The 17204-nt window shown below is 54.2% G+C and overlaps 1 protein-coding gene across 7 annotated transcripts in view; it reads right to left on the bottom strand.

The window, feature by feature from the left end:
- DNMT3A (DNA methyltransferase 3 alpha) overlaps positions 1 to 17204 on the bottom strand; it is a 96009-nt gene that overhangs the window by 24741 nt on the left and 54064 nt on the right. For 6 of the 7 annotated variants that reach the window (XM_037066797.1, XM_037066795.1, XM_037066796.1 and 3 more), the window contains 2 exons: positions 13729 to 13772; positions 13118 to 13264 (listed from right to left, as the gene is read on the bottom strand). In XM_037066797.1, coding sequence (XP_036922692.1) covers positions 13118 to 13264; positions 13729 to 13772 — 191 coding nt within the window. Of the gene's footprint in view, positions 1 to 13117; positions 13265 to 13728; positions 13773 to 15110; positions 15288 to 17204 lie in introns of those variants that run through there. The other variant, XM_037066801.1, reaches the window with a different exon arrangement.

Genomic DNA, 17204 nt, shown 5'->3' with positions numbered 1-17204 from the left:
TGCAGCATTTGGGCAAACGCCAAGGGGCAACCACCTTGCCAGTAGAGTCTTAGAACCCGAAGAGGCTGTGTTCTACCTGGCAGCACACCTTTGACCCGCCCACCCCACCCCAAACACACCCAAACACTAGGACCCAGGAGCCCTAGGCCCCCCGAGCACCTAATAGAGCCTGGCTGGGGGAGGGCGCTGCGGAGGTGGAGGGTCCAGTGCAGGAGATGGGCCTCCACCTTCTGTGACTCGCAGCCTAACCGTGTACCCAAGACCCACCACACATGGAAGCACAGCCCTCCTTCGGGACAGCGTGCAATTAGATACAGTAAGTGACGTGGCTGAGATGCTTCCTCCTCACAGGGAAGGAAATTCAGGGAGGCCAGGATCAGCAAAGGCAGTAAGACTCAAGGGAGGGAGACGGAGAGCTGGGAGCAGTGTGACCCCCCCAGGTTTCTCAGACAGGAATGGCCAGGTCTCTGGGGGGGGGGGGGGTCTGCAGTGGCTTCTGCTTCCTGCCAGATGAAGGGAGGGCGAGGAGCGCAGGCGCAGCTGTCTGCCTATCTGTTCAGAACGGGAGCAGCCAGGCGCCTGTTCTGGGATCCGCTGCCATTAAGTTCTGATCCAGAGAACAAACTGACCCCTTACTTCATCTCCCCCCACCCCTACCCCAAGCAGCCCTCACCCCTCCACAGGTCCCCCTTTCTCTCCCTGTCACTGCTACACTTCCCAATGGCCTGTGCTTGGAAGCCGGAACTTGCCAGACCTGCCCTAGGCTTCGGGAACTTCAGTGGCTACCTCCTGCCTCCCTGCGCCCATCTGCCTTCTCTTTCCCTGCAGCTCCAGGCCTGCGCCACCAGGGAAGGCTTCTCCACAAACCCCACTCTCTCTCACAGTCACTTTCATCCCCCAGCACGCCCAGGAGCTCCAGGGTGTGCCCAGTCCTCCAGGGAGGGAGGGAGGAAGGCGCGGGCTGGGCGGGGAGCAGGGGGTGGGGGTGGGGATGCTGCAGGGCCCCAGACCTCATTAGCTCCTGACCAGGGAAATCAACTGGAGAGGCTGCGAGGTCTGGGACTGACAGGGGATCACGCTGAGGACAAGACTGTCTATAAGTGCCTAGCTTCTCCAGATCAGTCTAACGGAACCACAACCCTGTGTTGAACGTTACAGATAAGATCGAGGAAGTTCGGAGGGTGGAACATGTGAGAGGTGGAAAGAACCTTATGACAAGTTTGCTTGAGGATGCATCGATACTGTCACTTTGCTTTAGAAACCTGACCCTGGAGAGAAGTGCTAATTTCATACTCAAGGAGGGATGTGGGTCAAAGGCACCCCATAGGCCCCAAAGGCCTGGGCTGCTCTCCCCTCCCCACCTCCCCGCTATCGCTGGGCTCCAGGGGTCAAAGGGTGGGGCCTCAGGACCACCATTCAGAATCAGGCATGCAGACCCTCTCAAGTTTCAGGGTCCAAAGGGAAGACTCCCGAGGAGCTCAGCCTAGAGCACTGGGGTAAACTAGGCTGAAGGCAGCTGGAGCGCCTACCATCTCCATCCCAAAGGAAAAATTTGAATTCCTGTACCAAGTCTCTTCCGGCCTCTCCCCCCGGCCCATGTTCGGAAATGGTCCCCAAGCTCTGCCAGCCTTAGAGCCTGCCCTTCTCCCCCCACTTGGTACTGAGCCTTGGAACCAATCACCTGGAGAAACACCTGGGCCATGCCCTTCACCAAGGACCCCAAAGCAGGGGCAATTACAACAAAACTCGCAGGTGATTCCAACGTGCAGGGAGACCCCTGATAAGGGTGATAGGGTGGTCCGAAATACAGCAAATGCACCTTCGGGGGATTCTCTCCTAGGCCAGATTTAATCCACTTTCTCTCATGCATAGCTTGAGCATTCTCAAACTTTCCCACGCCCCAGAATCATCTAGGTACCTGGCTAGATAACTGGATTTCTCAGGAACCAAGCCACAGATTCTGTCCCCACTGGTTCAGAATGGGGGCTGGGGGTGTGTCTTTTTAGTGCCCAGGTGACTGTGAGGGAGGAAGACATACCCTTCAAGAAACACTGGGCTCTGATAGCACCTTTGGGATGTATAAAGCATGTCCAACTCAATTTCGGGGGGGCGGGTTCCGGGATTGGTTTGTTTTTTTGCCCCACAAAGTGACCTTTCATATTGCACCTAGATTCAAATATACAAGAGACTGAACTGTTTTATCCCTACTTGTATTTAACCAACCTGAAATGGAAGTGAGATTTGAATACATGTATACTGCCCACCACCCACTGGCTAAAGAGGAACATGGCACCTGGGAAGGGTTATGACAGAAAGTCAGGTCAGAAAAGTGGTGAAATCCTCTCTCTCTGTTTCTGTCTCTGTTGCTCTCTCTGTCTCTCTCTCTCACACACACACACACACTCAGTTGGCAAGGAGAGTGTGAGCTGAGAGGTGAGGGACAGGTGCCCTCAGAGACCTAACAGGGTTAGAAAGAGCTCCAGATGGGTGGAAAGGGGGGCTTTGTGGGCCTCCAGTCAGTTCTGGAACTCCTTTACGAGTCTGTCCTGGTTGCCAGCTGCTCCCAGATACTGCAAGTCTCTGTCCCCCCTTGTCCTGCTCCTTCCAATGCACGGCTGCCCTCCACTCCTCAGCTCTGCCCTCCCTGCCCTCCAGCCTGCACTTGTCCCCCACGTCTGCAGGTGACAGTGACACCTTGGAAGCTGCCTGCTAACCTGCTCTCTGTGGACAGCCACCCGGGGGCTTCTCAAAAGCAGCTTGTCTGAAACCTAACTCAAAAGCCTACCCCTTCTTAAAAAAAAATCTCAGCGACCTTGACGTAGGCAGAAAATTCTTAGAGATACACACACACTGACCAATGAAAGACGGAGAAACTGAACTTCATTAAAACCAAAAAGTTCCAGCTCATCAAAACACACACTTTCTTAAGACGATGAAAAGTCCACACCACCTCCCTGCCCCAAACCCGCTTCCCCTGAAGGATCCTCTAGTGCAGGTGATGAGAGCCAGCCCCACTTCCAGTCCCTACTCCCCAAACACCAGGCAGGTCTCTCCCTGCCCACCGACCAGAGACGTGTTCCATCAATTCTATCAAGCCTGATCCCCATTACCTGGACCCTCAAAGCCAAACATAAAACCTCCTAACTGGTCCCGCTTCTAAACGTCCCCTGTCCGGGTCCCTTATGATGTTGCCAGGGTCCCCTTCCTAATACGAACACCCAGTGCTCTCACGTTCCAGCCCCCACTGCACAAGGAAGCCTGAGTTCCTCACTACAACAAGCAGACCATGGACAGCCTGACCACCCTCCCTTGCCATTTTCTCTCTTATCGCACTCTCTCCCCAACTCCCACACCCCAGTGACCGGATCTCTTGCTGTTCCCTAAACAACTCAGAAGCTTCATGCCTCCTTCTCTTTGTCCTCAGTGGTTCCTTTCCCTAAAATGCCTTCCTTATGTATCCCTATTGGAATTCTCAAAGGACACCTCCTCCGGGAAGCTTTCCAGGAGTCCCCCAGAAGTTCCCCAGCCTTTCTTTGCTCATCAGATTTGGGGTCAGAAGCAAAGAATGAGCCCCCTGCTCCACTGACAGTGAGACAGACTCACAGTGAATGGTCTGCGCACCCCCACGCCTGTGGGGCGGCGTGCGCCTCAAGCACAGTGCCCGTCCACCTCCCCAGTGCCGGTGCAGTGCTGTGTGTGTTCGGTGAGGCATCAGTTCACGGCTGTGAACTCCTGCATGTAGTGTACTGGCTCCTTCACGGAGTCACAGGGCCCAGCCTGCCACTCCATGCCTGAGCATCCCAGGGACCACCTTGACAAATGGTCTGGTTTCTCAAGCAGAGCAGAAAAAGCATCACCATCACATCTTTTCCCTTGTCTGCCTCCTGGAAAATGCTATGAGAATACTTGTAAAAGTTGAACTGAGTATGCAAGACATCCCGAGGCGCTCTGGACGGCGAACCCCTAGGGCATTGCTTGGACCACCTACCTTAGGACCCCTCAGTGCCTTTCCCCACGGTCCCTGTCGGGCAAACTCCTGTTCCAATGGAGCCTGCATGATGTCCCTTCTGTGGCAAGCGTCCCCAAGGTCCTGGGCAGGGCCAGTCAGTTACTCCTGCAGCCCCATTCCCCGTATTTCTATAATGCCCCTCCTGGATTTCAGCAGCATGATTTATTCGCTCACCTGCCTGCCTCTCCCAGGAGAGGGGGCATCCCAGAGCGGGATTCTGATCTCCCTTTGGATTTGTTTCCTCGGTGTCTAGAACATGTTGGAACACAGGAGACACCCAGACATGTCTGGTGTTATCTGGACGCCTGAGCACACAGTGTTTGCTCAGCTGGGGCTCAAGAACCATTTGAAACAACGAACCAATGACTGTATGATCAATGAAAAGAAAACCTTTAAATAAAATAAATAAATAAATAGAAAAGAAAGAAAACTAGCAGTGAGGGCAGGTTGCAGACCCAGGCAGGTCTCTGGCGACCAAACCCAGAAGCAGGGCTGTGAACTCCGGAGCTAAGAAAATGTCGCGGGAGGCTGCGAGGGCCAGAGGGCGGGCACGCTCCGCAACACCACCTTCTCAGTATGAGGTCAAGCTCCTGCCTTGTACCCAGACCTAGTGTTTGCAGATGCGCACCGCGTCCCCTCGTTCTGCTCCTGGCATAAAATGACAGAGGAGGAAACGGGGACAGGAGCAGAGAGGGAACACTAGACTCTAGCACCAAACATGAATTTCATTCAAGTTTTCTTTTCTAAAGAATCCTTATAAGGAGGCTTTATGTATGTGCTTCTAAAAGAGGCATTTATGTGAGCCTGAGAATGCACTCAAATATTTAATTCAGAGTTTACGGACAAGGCAGTAAAGGAGACAAGGAGAGCTCCAGATCCTGATCCCTGTCCTCCCCCGCCCCCGGAATTATGAAATTCTAGACTCTCTGGGGTCTTCCCGTCTGTATCTGCCGCGTTACTCATGAGAAAACTGAAGTGCACAGCGGGGACAGACTCCCTGGGATTGCTCAGGGACAGAAGCCGAGACCAGAACCCAGGCCTCCTAAATCTCACTCCCACCCTTGCAACGCCACCTCACAATGCCTGACACAGATCATGAGAAACAGCAGCGCAAGGGAAAGGGCTTGGGGCCCAGTGAGTGGAGCAGGGGACCGGCCCGAGGGCACCGGTGGAACAGCCTCCACGCCTGCAGCTGGAGAGGTGGGGAGGAGAGGCAGTCCAGCGGAGGGCCTGGCCGGCCCCACACCGCTCTCCTCACAGCTCACTTCAGTTTCAGGAGGCGCCAAGGCTGCGAACCGGGAAGACTGGGTTCCAGCTGGGTCTGTGGGTGCAGACAAGGGCAGCATGGGAGCTGGAGTCCAGTTCTGCCCACGTGACCTCTCCACAAGGACACATGGCTGTTACCTAGTTTCCTAACAGTAAAATTGGATACAAATAGTTCCTACAGGGAATCTGGATCATATATCTATCAAACAAGAATTATACACCTTAACAATGCATTTGGTGGCCTTTATTCGAGGGAGAGCAATCCACGGATCGGTGGAACATAGTACCTCGCGAGCAGTGGACCTTTCCTCCCGAGCATTAGAAGAGGCAACGTGGAAACAGCACCAGATTGGCCAGGAAGTCGGGATTTCCTTATAAAGCCAGCTAGTCTTATTTTCTAGAGGAAGGTCAACTAGCTAAAGCTGAGCCGGAGGACTGTGATTGGTGTCTGTTTCCCTGACAGGTGTTTCCCGTAAGAGCAGCTGACTTGGGTTGAGACGTGTGACGTAGGCCGGCGCCACTGGGGCGGCCTCCATTTCATGGGTCCTGAAATACGAATTAACGTTATCACAGTTCAGGGTGACCGTGAAAGTAGTGCTCTGGGCACAGTGCCTGGCGCGCAGTAGGTGCTCAGTTAAGGCCTTCCCCTCGGGCCTAGTCCAGGCTTCGCTGCAGCCAGCTGCCGCATCCCGGGTGAGTGACGACCGCCTGCCCCACCCCGTGCTTTCTCACCACCAAAAAAAAAAGGGGGTTGTTCAAAGAGCTTTTCTCTCTTAGATGAAACGATCACTCTAGTGTGCAAACAGCCCACCCACTTAAGAGCCAATGGGGAACCTCTGTGACAACAACGTCCCAGCCTATCCAAAAGGCCAGCAGGCCTGGAAGTCACAACTGCTCACAGGCTGTCCCGGGAATGCCTTTAAAACACGCTCAGCCTTTTGGTGGAACATGCTGTCACGCCTGCTCCAAACGGCATCCCCTCTCTGAAGGCTGATGTTATTTTTGAGGCCATTTTGCAAAAGTTCAGGTTTTCATTAGTCTATATGCAGTGAGTAAGTGCGGAATGTTTGCCGGTCAGAATACCCTGAAACTGCCACTTAACATATTTTGCTAATACTTTGGTTTTTGACCTTCATGATCTACTTTGTGTTGACATTTCTCCAGTCTCCTATACCAAAGCCCAGGAGATCAAATTAATCCACCTATTCCCAAAGCCCCCAGCGCAATGCCTGCTGCTCAGTGGGTGCGCGGTGATGGCTTATTCAATGGAATAGAGCGCAGCAGGAGACGACCCTGTGGACATTCACGGCTGCTCTTCCCGGGGCAGACAGGAAGCAATCTGTTGAGACTGCAGGGCTATAAAGCAAGAGGAAGCAGCGTTTGCTCAGCTCACAGAAGCAGCAGCGGCAACGGCGGTGCAAATGGCCAATAAACATATGAAAAGATGTCCAACCTCACTTATTATCTGGGAAATGCCAATTAAAATCATCACAAGATACCATTTTCCCCAACCCTTAGATTAGCAAAATATTGATGCTGGCAAAGGTGGGAGTCTTCTCATACCCTGTTTGTAGGGGCATAAATTGGTGCTGGCCTTTTTAAGGAGGGCAATTTGGCAGATTTTATAAAATGCAAAATACACGTTCCCTTCGACCCAGCGTTCTCTTTCTAGAGAAACACAGATGTGCAAAGAGTCCTAACCAAGGGTGTTTACTGTTTCGGTGCTTATGCAGCAGATCACCGTAAACACCACAAGTGCCCGAGAAGAAAATGGTTAAATACAATCACGGTAATGCCCGTGGTGGAACATAGCAGCGACCAATCACGGGGCTCGCCTGCCCAGACTTACTGTACATGAACAACCAAGCTGTCAAATGAAACTATGGTGCGGTTCCACTTGAATAAGAAAGGAAAAGAAAAAGGAACTGTGAAGCAAAATTATATATTTACACACACACAGAAATGGAAAGAAAAGCCCTGTCAGGCACCTCTGGTGGAAGAATTAAAATGGGGGTGGGGAGGGGGGATTTACAATAAGAATGTATCGGTATAAAACTTATATAATTTAAATTTGTTTTAAAAAAATGATTGAGCTAATATTATATGCTAGCCCTGTGCTAGAAGCGTTAAATGCTACATATTACCTTACTAACCCAGACAACTCTGAGATTAGATTTATTCATTCAGCAAATCTTCACCTATCCCTCTGAATGCCAGCCCTGGGGGCAGAGGGGTCGAGCGCCAGCACAGAAGCAGCTCGGGAAGGGCTGAAGCAGAAAAGGAACTGGTGAGTGCTGCCCCTGCCGCCACAGCGGAGGGACCTCGGTTTGCTAAGGTTAAAGGATGCCTGAGGTCCCACACCTGGGAAGAAATTATGTCAGCATTTGAACTCACCTCCAAAGGCAGCCTGCCCCCTGGGATTGTGAAGCATTGCTACCTGCTGGCCAGCCTGAGGGCAGGGCAGGGGAGGCTGGGTCTGAGTGTTGGGAGGGGAGGGGAGAGGAGGGGAGGGGATGAGAGGGGAGGGGAAAGGAGGGGAGGGGAGGGGAGGGGAGGGGAGGAGAGGGGAAAGGGAGGGGAGGGGAGACTACATATTGAGACTGAAGATTATTTGTTATCATATTTTTTTCAAACAGATTTCTTTTATTTATTGATTTTAGAGAGAGAGAAAGGGAGGGAGGGGGGAGGGAGGAGAGAGAGAGAAAAACATGGATTTGTTGCTTTGCCCATCCGTGCACCCATTGGTTGAGCATGTGCCTTAACAGGGCACAGAACTGCAACCCTGGCCCTCGGGGACCAAGCTGCAAACAACCGACCCTCCTGGCTAGGGCTGCATTATCATCACCAATTTAACAGGTACTGAGCCTCTAATAAGGGTAAGAATGCATGAGTCCTCCCCCCTCAGGCTGGGAGTCTGAAAGAGACCAGATTCTAGATCAGCGGGACGTGGTATCCTTGCCTTGAGGCGATTTAGAATCAGATTGGAGTGAAGAGATTACAGAGAGAGCCCTCACATCACGTCACCTCACGGCCGGCTGTACAGAAGCCCCTCCCTCTGCCTGGACGGCTGTTCCAGCTGCTTGGCTAGGCCTCTGCTCCCCTCCGCCTCGAAGTGTCGGGAACCAGGAAGACAATACCTGTGAGAAGCCTTCCTAAACACTAAGCCCTCCCTTGGCTCCTTTCGCTCTGATAATTAGTAGAAAGAGGGTCCTAGGACTTGCCTTCCTTTGAGAGAAGGAATTGCCTCACCTCTGCTCTCCCCACCACCCCAGCCTGGGCCATTCTCCCAGGCCATGTAAGGCTCTCCTGGGCTCAAGCACAGCAACGAGCCAGTGGGAACAGCAGGAGCGGAGCACAGCATGAAAAAGAGTCAAGGCACCGCCTTACTGTAGGGGGTCTGCCCACCCAGATCCTTGGGCCCCATGCTATTCTCCAGGTTCACCTGTCAGCACCCCTGGAAACCAAGGGCTTGGGCTCTGGGGTGGAAACCCAAGGGCCGAGCTCCCTGCGAAGGGGTCCCCCATTCATCTACCTCCCGATGGCTTAGTAACCAACAGGTGTCCATGGAGCCTACTCCCCCTGCCCAACACCGGGCTGGGTGCAATGGGAGAAGACATGACTAACACATTAAGTAGTGAAAAAATACTCCAAGAAACCATGTGCTAAATCCAACAATATTATCAGTAAGGGCTACAAAGTACAGAGAAGGGAAGCAGTCAATATATTCTGGAGAAATCCTGGAGAGCTTCCTGGAGAAAGTAGCAGCTCTTGAACTCAACTTTGAAGAATGGAGAGGGAAAAGCACAGCATGAAAAAAGGCAAAGAGGAGGGAAGGAGCATGGCAAGGATAAAGGGGAGGCTGGCCCCTCATATTAGAGAATGGCAGTGAAGTGGGGTGGGTGACAGTGTGCACTGAAGCCTCAAGAAACAGCCAGAAGATTTCTGATGTGACAGAGGAGACAACAGGGATCCACTCTCTGTTCTATAGCAGGGCCTGGTCCTGGTTAAGGTAGTCTGATCCTTAAAAGAATTAGTAGAGAGGGGCAGAGAACAGGAGCTGGGACAGACAAGATGACGGCTTCCCCGCCCCAGCAGGAATTCCCGCTTCAGCCTCAAGGAAAGAAGAAATGCCCCATTTCCTCATCCACTTGCTTCAAATGTCATTCATTTGGTGATATTCTATGTCTTAAATTTTTTTTGTGTGGTGGGGGAGAGGGCAGGAAAGTCCGAGGAGGTCGGCAATCTCAGACAGACAGAAAAGTAAGGAGTAGCCCTCAGTAACTGTGGCCTGCCTGACAAAGGCGGTCATTGGAAAAGGAAATAATGCAGCAGAGGATGTTTCAGGGGAAGAGGGTCCCGCAGGGAAGGGGCAGGTGCAGACTGGAGTCCAGTGGGAGTCCCAGCGCAGGGCACACGCACCCCACCCACCCTGGCCCCAGCCACCTTCCTGCCACTCTCAGCGCCGTGTTCCCCGTGTTCCGCCACCACAACCCCCCACTTCCAAACAGGCCATGCTCTGCCGGCCTCCAAACCTCTGCACACACTGTACACCTCTTCCCTAAATTCCGATTCATCCCTTAAAAGCCAGAAGCCACTTCTCACTGATGTATGGATGACCCCCTTCAGAATGAGTCTAAGTCCCGCCCTGGCTGGTCTGGTGTGGCTCAGCAGGTTGAATGCTAGCCTGCAAACCAAACGTCACTGGTTCGATTCCCAGTCAGAGCACATGTCTGGGTTGCAGGTCAGGTACTCAGCTGGGGGCATGTGAGAGGCAACCAACTGATGTATCTCTTGCACATCGATGTTCCACTTTTTTTTTCCCCTCTCTCCCTTCTTATGTCTCTAAGAAAATAAGTAAAATCTTAAAAAAAAAAAAAAAAGAAGAAGAAGAAGAAGAAGAAAAATGTGTCTGAGTCCCTCCAGGTGACGCCCCTTCTGAGGTGCCTGAACACTCAGCCTGTCATGGGACGACTGAGTCACCCAAGACCAGTCCTCTTGGCCTCCGGTAGCCCCAGGAACCCGCTCTGCGCTCAGATGCCAAGGGCTCCGTGTCACAGCTCCGTGACAGTGCCCTGCAGGACCTTCTAAAGACCAGGTGTCTCATTCTGAGGCGGGGAAATGCTGGCTGGACCTTCAGGTGACACTGCCTGGGAAACAGCTGGGGGGTTGGCGGGGGCTCTCTTTCTGGAGTTGGGGTTGGGGAAGAAGCAGAGGCCAAAGGTTTAACATTTTCTAAAAAAGCTTTTGATGGTTGTTGAAGCTGGGTGATAGGCGCACAGGGGTTCGTTACTCCACTCTCGCTACTTCTGTGGGTGTCAGAAAAGGCTCACGGTAAACTAGTCTTCTTAAATTTTAGTAGGAAACTTAAAGCTGAGAAAACGTATCTACTATCTTAATTTTCCAGGAAGTTGAGAAAAGATTCCCTTATTTATTTATTTTAAAGATTTTATTTACTTTTTAGAGAGAGGGGAAGAGAGGGAGAAAGGGGAAAATAAACATCCGCCGGCTGCCTCTCACACGCCCCCAACCCCCTCCTGCCCGCCCTCAACCCAGAGGGCCAGCCCTGCTGAGAATCCAACTGGTGACCTTTCAGCTCCATGCGCAGTCTGACGCTCATTCCACTGAACCACACCAGCCGGGGCAGGTTTCCTTTTTTATCCTAACTAAGGGCAAGCCTCCATACTGCTTCTTCAAGGGAGCAGTTTGAGGACTACAGAACTTCTAGAAGCTTCTGCAGGTCTAAAAGTCCTTAAGTCTAAGCTTCTGGCCCCAAGGCTAAGGAAGGTCAGAAACACCACCAGGCTTAACAAGTGCTTCAGGAGCAAAACCCCTCCCTGGCTCCAGGGGTCAAGAGAGGGACAGTTGACCAGAGGGGGAATATGGTCCCAGTGCCCAATTTCTATCCCAGAGATCACTCTCACCGCTCTGGTCGAGCCCCTCTCTGCTCCTGGACTTGGACTGGCTGCGGCTTTCTAGGCTCCACCAGGGAAGTAACGTCTGCCTTCCCAGATCCAGAAAACAACCAGGCCGCCAAATCCCCACCCTACTTTGAACTTTCACTGGAGCAAATCCCCGAACAATGAACTGAGGATAACGCCTTCCTTTTCAGGCCGGGGGTAAAGACCAGTGAGAGTGATGTGAAATGCCCCCCGTGGTGTGTGGGGGGTGGCAGTTCCCGCCATTCCCATTTCCGCTCCCTTCCCTGTGTTGGTAGGTCAACACATCTCTCTCTCTCTCTTTTTAAAGATTTATTTATTTATCTTCAGAGGGGAAGGGAAGGAGAGAGGGAGAGAAATATCAATGTATGGTTGCCTCTCGTGGGTCCCCTGCCGGGAACTGGCCTGCAACCCAGGCATGTGCCCTGACTGGGAATGGAACCACAGTTGTTTGGTTCACAGGCCCGTCCTCAATCCACTGAGCTACACCAGCCAGGGCTCAACACATCTCTTAAACATGCAGGACAGCAGCCCCGTTCTTGGTGTTCTGGTTTTCCCCTGGCCTTTCCTTCTCCACCGCCTCGGCTCCTCTCGCTGCTGAAGCCCTCCAGGGGCTGGCTCCCACCCTCCTCACGACCCCCACCAAAGCATCTCTTAGAAAAACCACCAGCTACCTCCAGTGTGTCAGAGGCAATAGGTATGTCTCAATGGACTCAGCTTCTGCAGGGCTGGGTGGCCACTCTCCCTGGGGAAATTTCTCTCTGAGACCCCATCTCTTCCCTTGGCTTCCTCCCAGGCCTCCCTGTTCTGTCCCCACTGCCTGCCACCCCTGCTTTCCATGAGGTCCATAAACAGGGATTTCTATAAATACAATCCTGGAACTTGGTGTCTGCCCGCTGCTGCCACCATGGCCACCGCAACACCCTCCCCGCACTGCCCGCCGTGAGCTCATCAGTTTCCACGGACTTAAACACGAGGTTCTGCTCTTGACTCCTTTCCCACCTCGGTGCCTGCAGCCCGCCCGCACCTTCCTCTGCCCAGGCGCCGAGCACTTCAGCATCTCACCTTGAACTCTACATTCCAAAACCTGTTCCTCCCAGTCTTCCCCATCTGAAGACGTAACACAACCACCATCGGCATTCAGGCCAGACCCCTGGCGGTCATCCTCAAGCCCTTCTGTTCCCTGCCCTGCATGCCTCCCACTCATCAGCACACCCTACTGATTCTATCTCCAACATCCACCCTGGATTTGTCCACCACTGCCCCTCCCATCCACGTCCCATCGTTCCTCTGCACAGACTCTGTCGATGGCATCCCAGGCACTTAGAATTAAACCAGCTTTTGACTGGCACCCACAAGGCCTTATACAATCAGACCCTGCTGCCTCCCAGCCCCGTCTGGCTCCACTTTCTCCCTTGCTCATTTCCCTCCGCGCACACTGGTCTTTCATTCCACCAGACAAGTCAGGGCCTTGCTTGCGCTGTTTCCTCTGCCTAGAATATTCTCTCCTACCCTGCTCCTACATGGCCAGATCTTTGGTTCCAGTCCCAACTGAAATGTCACTTCCTCCAAGGAGGCTCTCCTGACCGTCCCACCCAGAGCAGGCCTCTGTCACCCTCCATTCCAGCCCATTTACTTGTTTTCTGCCTGTCTCCCCCGTCAAAATGCCAACTCCACGAGCGCAGGAGGCACATGTGAATACACTGCCTAATACTCAGCAAGTGTTCAATAAACATTTGTTGAAAGAACAAAGGGACCACTCCCTGCCTAGGATTGAGCAGTCCTCTGAAGTGTGAGAGGTCAGCCCGAAGGAAACTGGCCACGGCCCCGGGGGGGCGGCAGAAGCTAGCTTCTGGTTCTCCAACACAGTGGCACCGGCTGGGGCCCAGGCCAGAAGGCACCTCACCTCCCTTTTCCAGCGTGCCAGCCACTCGTCCCGCTTGCGCTTGCTGATGTAGTAGGGGTCCCCCGCTTGGAAGGTGAGCCGCGGCATAGGCCGCTGGCGGAGGCTGGACTCCCAGCCCAAGCCACCCCGAAGCCGGCCCCGGGAGCCCTAGGACAGAGAGACAACACAGAGACAGACTGCCATTAAGGTGGGCACGAACAGCACCACCGCAGGGTCCGTTCCTCGTGGAGGGGGAACCGAGGAGGCACTCACTCACCCTGGACAGAAAGAACCCAGGAGCTCTGACTCCCGGCCAGAGGTGCCAACCCTGCGAGTGCTGGGCGAGGCGCGTCTGGGCTGGAGATTGAGCAGCTGGGGGCGGGGCAGGGGGCACATGGGCATACACCGAGAGGGCAGGTGCTTGGTCTTGGAGGGGGACTAGATGGCAGCCTTGGGGGACGTCCAACCTCCACACCCACTTCCTCTCCTCCTCACAGAGGGATGTGTAAAGAAGGGGACAGGGGCCACCTCGGGCTCCCCTGCCACACACTCGCCACGGTCGCTCAGAGCAGTGGCTTTCTTCTCCTAGAATCGGGATCCACAGAGCCCCTGGGGTTGAGGAAAACACTTGCCTCCATTTTCATGGTTTCGATGTTGGTCTCCTTCTGCTCTTTGCCTGTGGAGAGGGAAGAACAAAGGGACTGTCGGCGGAGTTTCGGGAGTAGCTCAGAGGCCCCACCTTGTGCCTGGGGTGCCTGCTGTGGGGACAGGGGTCTTCGGACCACTTAGTTGTTTGTGTGTCACATGGGATGGCCCACGAGGTACCAGACGCCATGCTGGCCCCGAGGACTCAGAGCACAGCCAGAGCAGAGGAGGGACTGGGGCAGGGCCAGACGCCCAGAAATCCGGGCAACAAAAGCCAGGGCTGTGGTTTCAGGCCCACAGACTCTGTCCTAGGCACGGGGGGGGGGTGATCTATTGCAGAAGTAGCCCCACACCGTTCCTCCAAGTCACCAGAGCCCCCTTCCCAGAGAAGGGGCCAGCCTGCACAGCCTCCCCTGGCCCCAGACTGGAACATTCACTTCTGTGGGGGAAGCAGGGGCCCTGTGGTGGGGAGAGCGGTGGGGTATAGGGCCACTGGAGCGAGGCTCTGGTGAAGAGACTTCATTTCTAGGAGACTCGGGTTTCTCGTGTGGAAAATAAAGACGCTGGAGATCCTTTCTAAGGCCCTCCTGCAGTTCCCAAACTACGGCTCCGTTATTGGTATCTGCCTCTGGACCCTCTTCCCCACCCCATTCTCAGGTTCCTGACATCAGCCTGCATTCTGGAAGACTTGGATTGTGAGTGCCTTCAGGAGACCTCTGTAACTTCTCCTGGCCTGTGTCCTCACGGAATTAAGGTAGATAAACCTTCCAAAATCTTTACATTACTGGGAACATTAAATGCCTCGAGTGGGGCTGGGTGTAGTAGGTACTCAGTACAAGTTAGCTGCATTCCCCTTCCCTAAGGCAGCAGTGCCCTGCGTCTCTTCCCTGCAATTCCTCACCTGGATCCTGCCTCCAGTTCCTGGAGAGAGGGTTCCCCTGTAGGCAGAAGCCCCACTAGCCGCTGTTTTTAGGAGAACAGTCTTCACTCCTTGTCCTGCTCCTGGTCCCAGGCAGGAGGGCGGTCACATTCCTTCCTAATACCCCTGCCCTCCTACCCTGGTCCTGTACGTGTCCTCTCCTCCCAGAGGCCAGGTCCCAGGCCCAGCACTACCCGCAGTGGGCGTGGGCGGCCGGGCGGGGTTAATTACGCACTCCCGGGCCTCCTACAGGCGGTCAGGGGGAGTGAGCCCTCTTCCTACCTGAGCCCCAGAACTCCCTCTCTGAAGCCAAGAGTTCTGAGTGCGGGCCCACAGGCAGGAAGGTCACTAAGGCTGGCTCCTGGTAGCTGGGTGGGGGGAGGAGTGGGGAGGGCAGAGGCGGAGGGGGACACGAAGAGGCAAAAACGGAAAAAACAGCCCCTACTTCACCTCCTGGCTCAGAAGCGGAAACTCGCCACAGCACTGAAGGCTTCTGAATCCTCAGCCCCAAAGGCTGTTTCTTTTCTTTTACCAGACAAGGGGCCGGGGCAGTTCTGGGTTACCTGGGACCCAGAGTCCCGGGGAGCCGGTCGTGGGGACCAGCATCTGGGCGCCCTGCATGCCTGCACGCCCGCACTCCCAGGACTAAATGTGGGCGCGGCGCGCCCGCAGGGCCAAGCTGGCTGCGGGGGTGGGGTGGGGGGAGGAAGCGCGTAAGTCGGTCGTGGGCGCACGCGGTACTCGCTGACGCTTTTTACAGGACAGGCCTTTCAAGGTCTGGCGGAGACCTTCTCAGTCTCTTCCAACCTGTTTCCTTTAGGTCCTGTCCTCTCTCCACCGCATGCTGCCCCGAATTTCTTTGGGCCCCAAGAGCGGGGCTCGCCACCCGGGCAGCCGGAACCCCCACCCCCACCCCGCAAGTGCTTTGTGCCACTTCAACCAGCACTTTCTGCCTGGCAAGGCTCTGCGCTGCCAGAAGGGGGCGCCTGCCCTGGGACCTGATGGCACCCCCAGGACCTCCCACGTTTCCTACCCGGGCCCTCTGTGACATTTGATCTAGGGGAAGTCATTTATTCATGCGAATGAACGCAAATCAGCCGCTGAAAGAAAGAAATGGTAAGGATGAGGGAGTACTCCAAGGGCCCTGGATTTTGAAGATGTGTAAACTGAGGTACAGGGAGTGGCGTGACCTACTACCTGAGCTGGAAAGACAGTTCCCTTCATAAGACACCAACTCAATGCTCCCCTTTCTACATGCCTGGCCCCGTGTTCTCCCAAACGGAATTACTTTTCCTTATGTAGTTTCTAACTGCCTTCTCTCTGGAATTTTCTCCCAGACGGACTAGCCTTTGCGCATGCCCGGTTGAGTGATCTCTCTCTCTCTCTCACACACACACACACACACACACGCACACGCACACACACACGCGCACACGCACACACACGAGCAAGCAAAACAACAAACTGGGCTGCCTCAGAATGTGGCACTTGTCCTGAGTCAAGAAGGGTCAGCTGCTTTCTCAACACTTCCTCTGCAGTCAGTCCATCTGCTCCTGGCCCAGACCCAGGGTCACGGTCAGGGCCAGGTGGCTAAGTGCCTCCCAGGTGGGCCCTGACATGCATGGTCCTAGAGGCAGCAGAGGCCAGGGTGCTTCTAACACTTACCTGTTGGTCTGGGACTATACTCAGCAGGGGGCCACCTCAATTTCCCTTTAAAATGAATCTAAATCTCAAAGATTTAGGTCAGGCTTGTCCAGAGGGCAGTCACCAGCCCAATACTGGGTGTTCAGGATGAGGAGAGAGGAGCTCTGTGCCGACCCTCATCTGGTCCTTTAGTAGTTGTATTATCTTGGGTGGATAACTGAACTCTCTGAACCCTCAATTTCCCCATCAGAAAAATGGGGATGAAAGGGTCCTCGCAGGATCACGAGATTAAAGAACACACGCAGAGCAGGGCTTCTTGCTCGAACGTGCCTGGAAATCACAGGGATCTCTCTAGCGTGCAGATTCCAATTCCCTAGGTCTAGGGTGAGGCCGAGAGTCTGCGTTCCTAACTTCTCAGGTGATGCCAGGTGGACCACTCCGAGTAGAGGATGCAGAATACATTCCAGAAAAGAGAAAGCCGCCCTACTGTTAGCATAGTGATAGCATTAGTGCTGGGGGTGAGGGAGCCTTCTTAAGGCCACCACCTGCCTGTCCAGGTGGCTCTGGTCCTGATTACTCATCATCTCCCCAGTTCCTCTTTCTTTCTCCTGGCTGTCCACCCACAGGAAATCTGCCTTAGAGCCCTCGGTTTTCCCTGCATGGGACGTAGTGAGAGGGCTTCCAGGAGAGACAGGAGGCGGCCCCTGAACAGAAACCTAGAATGAGCAGAACTGAAGGGAGACCAGAGCCCAGGTCCTTGCTCCTTGGGTCCTTCATTTCCTTCCTCCCCAGAACCAAGCAGCCAAGCATGTACTTTCTGTGGCTGACACTGGAATGGTGGCCAAGCCTCCAGTAGGCCACTGCCCGCTCTCTAGGTAACAACACCTGGCCAGTGTCAGC

The sequence above is a fragment of the Sturnira hondurensis genome, unplaced genomic scaffold (genome assembly GCF_014824575.4).
Source record: "Sturnira hondurensis isolate 20B ecotype Veracruz unplaced genomic scaffold, ASM1482457v3 Scaffold0016663, whole genome shotgun sequence".
Classification (NCBI taxonomy): Eukaryota; Metazoa; Chordata; class Mammalia; order Chiroptera; family Phyllostomidae; genus Sturnira; species Sturnira hondurensis.
Note: the sequence above shows the minus strand (reverse complement) of the source record. Positions and strands in the feature narration are given on the sequence as shown.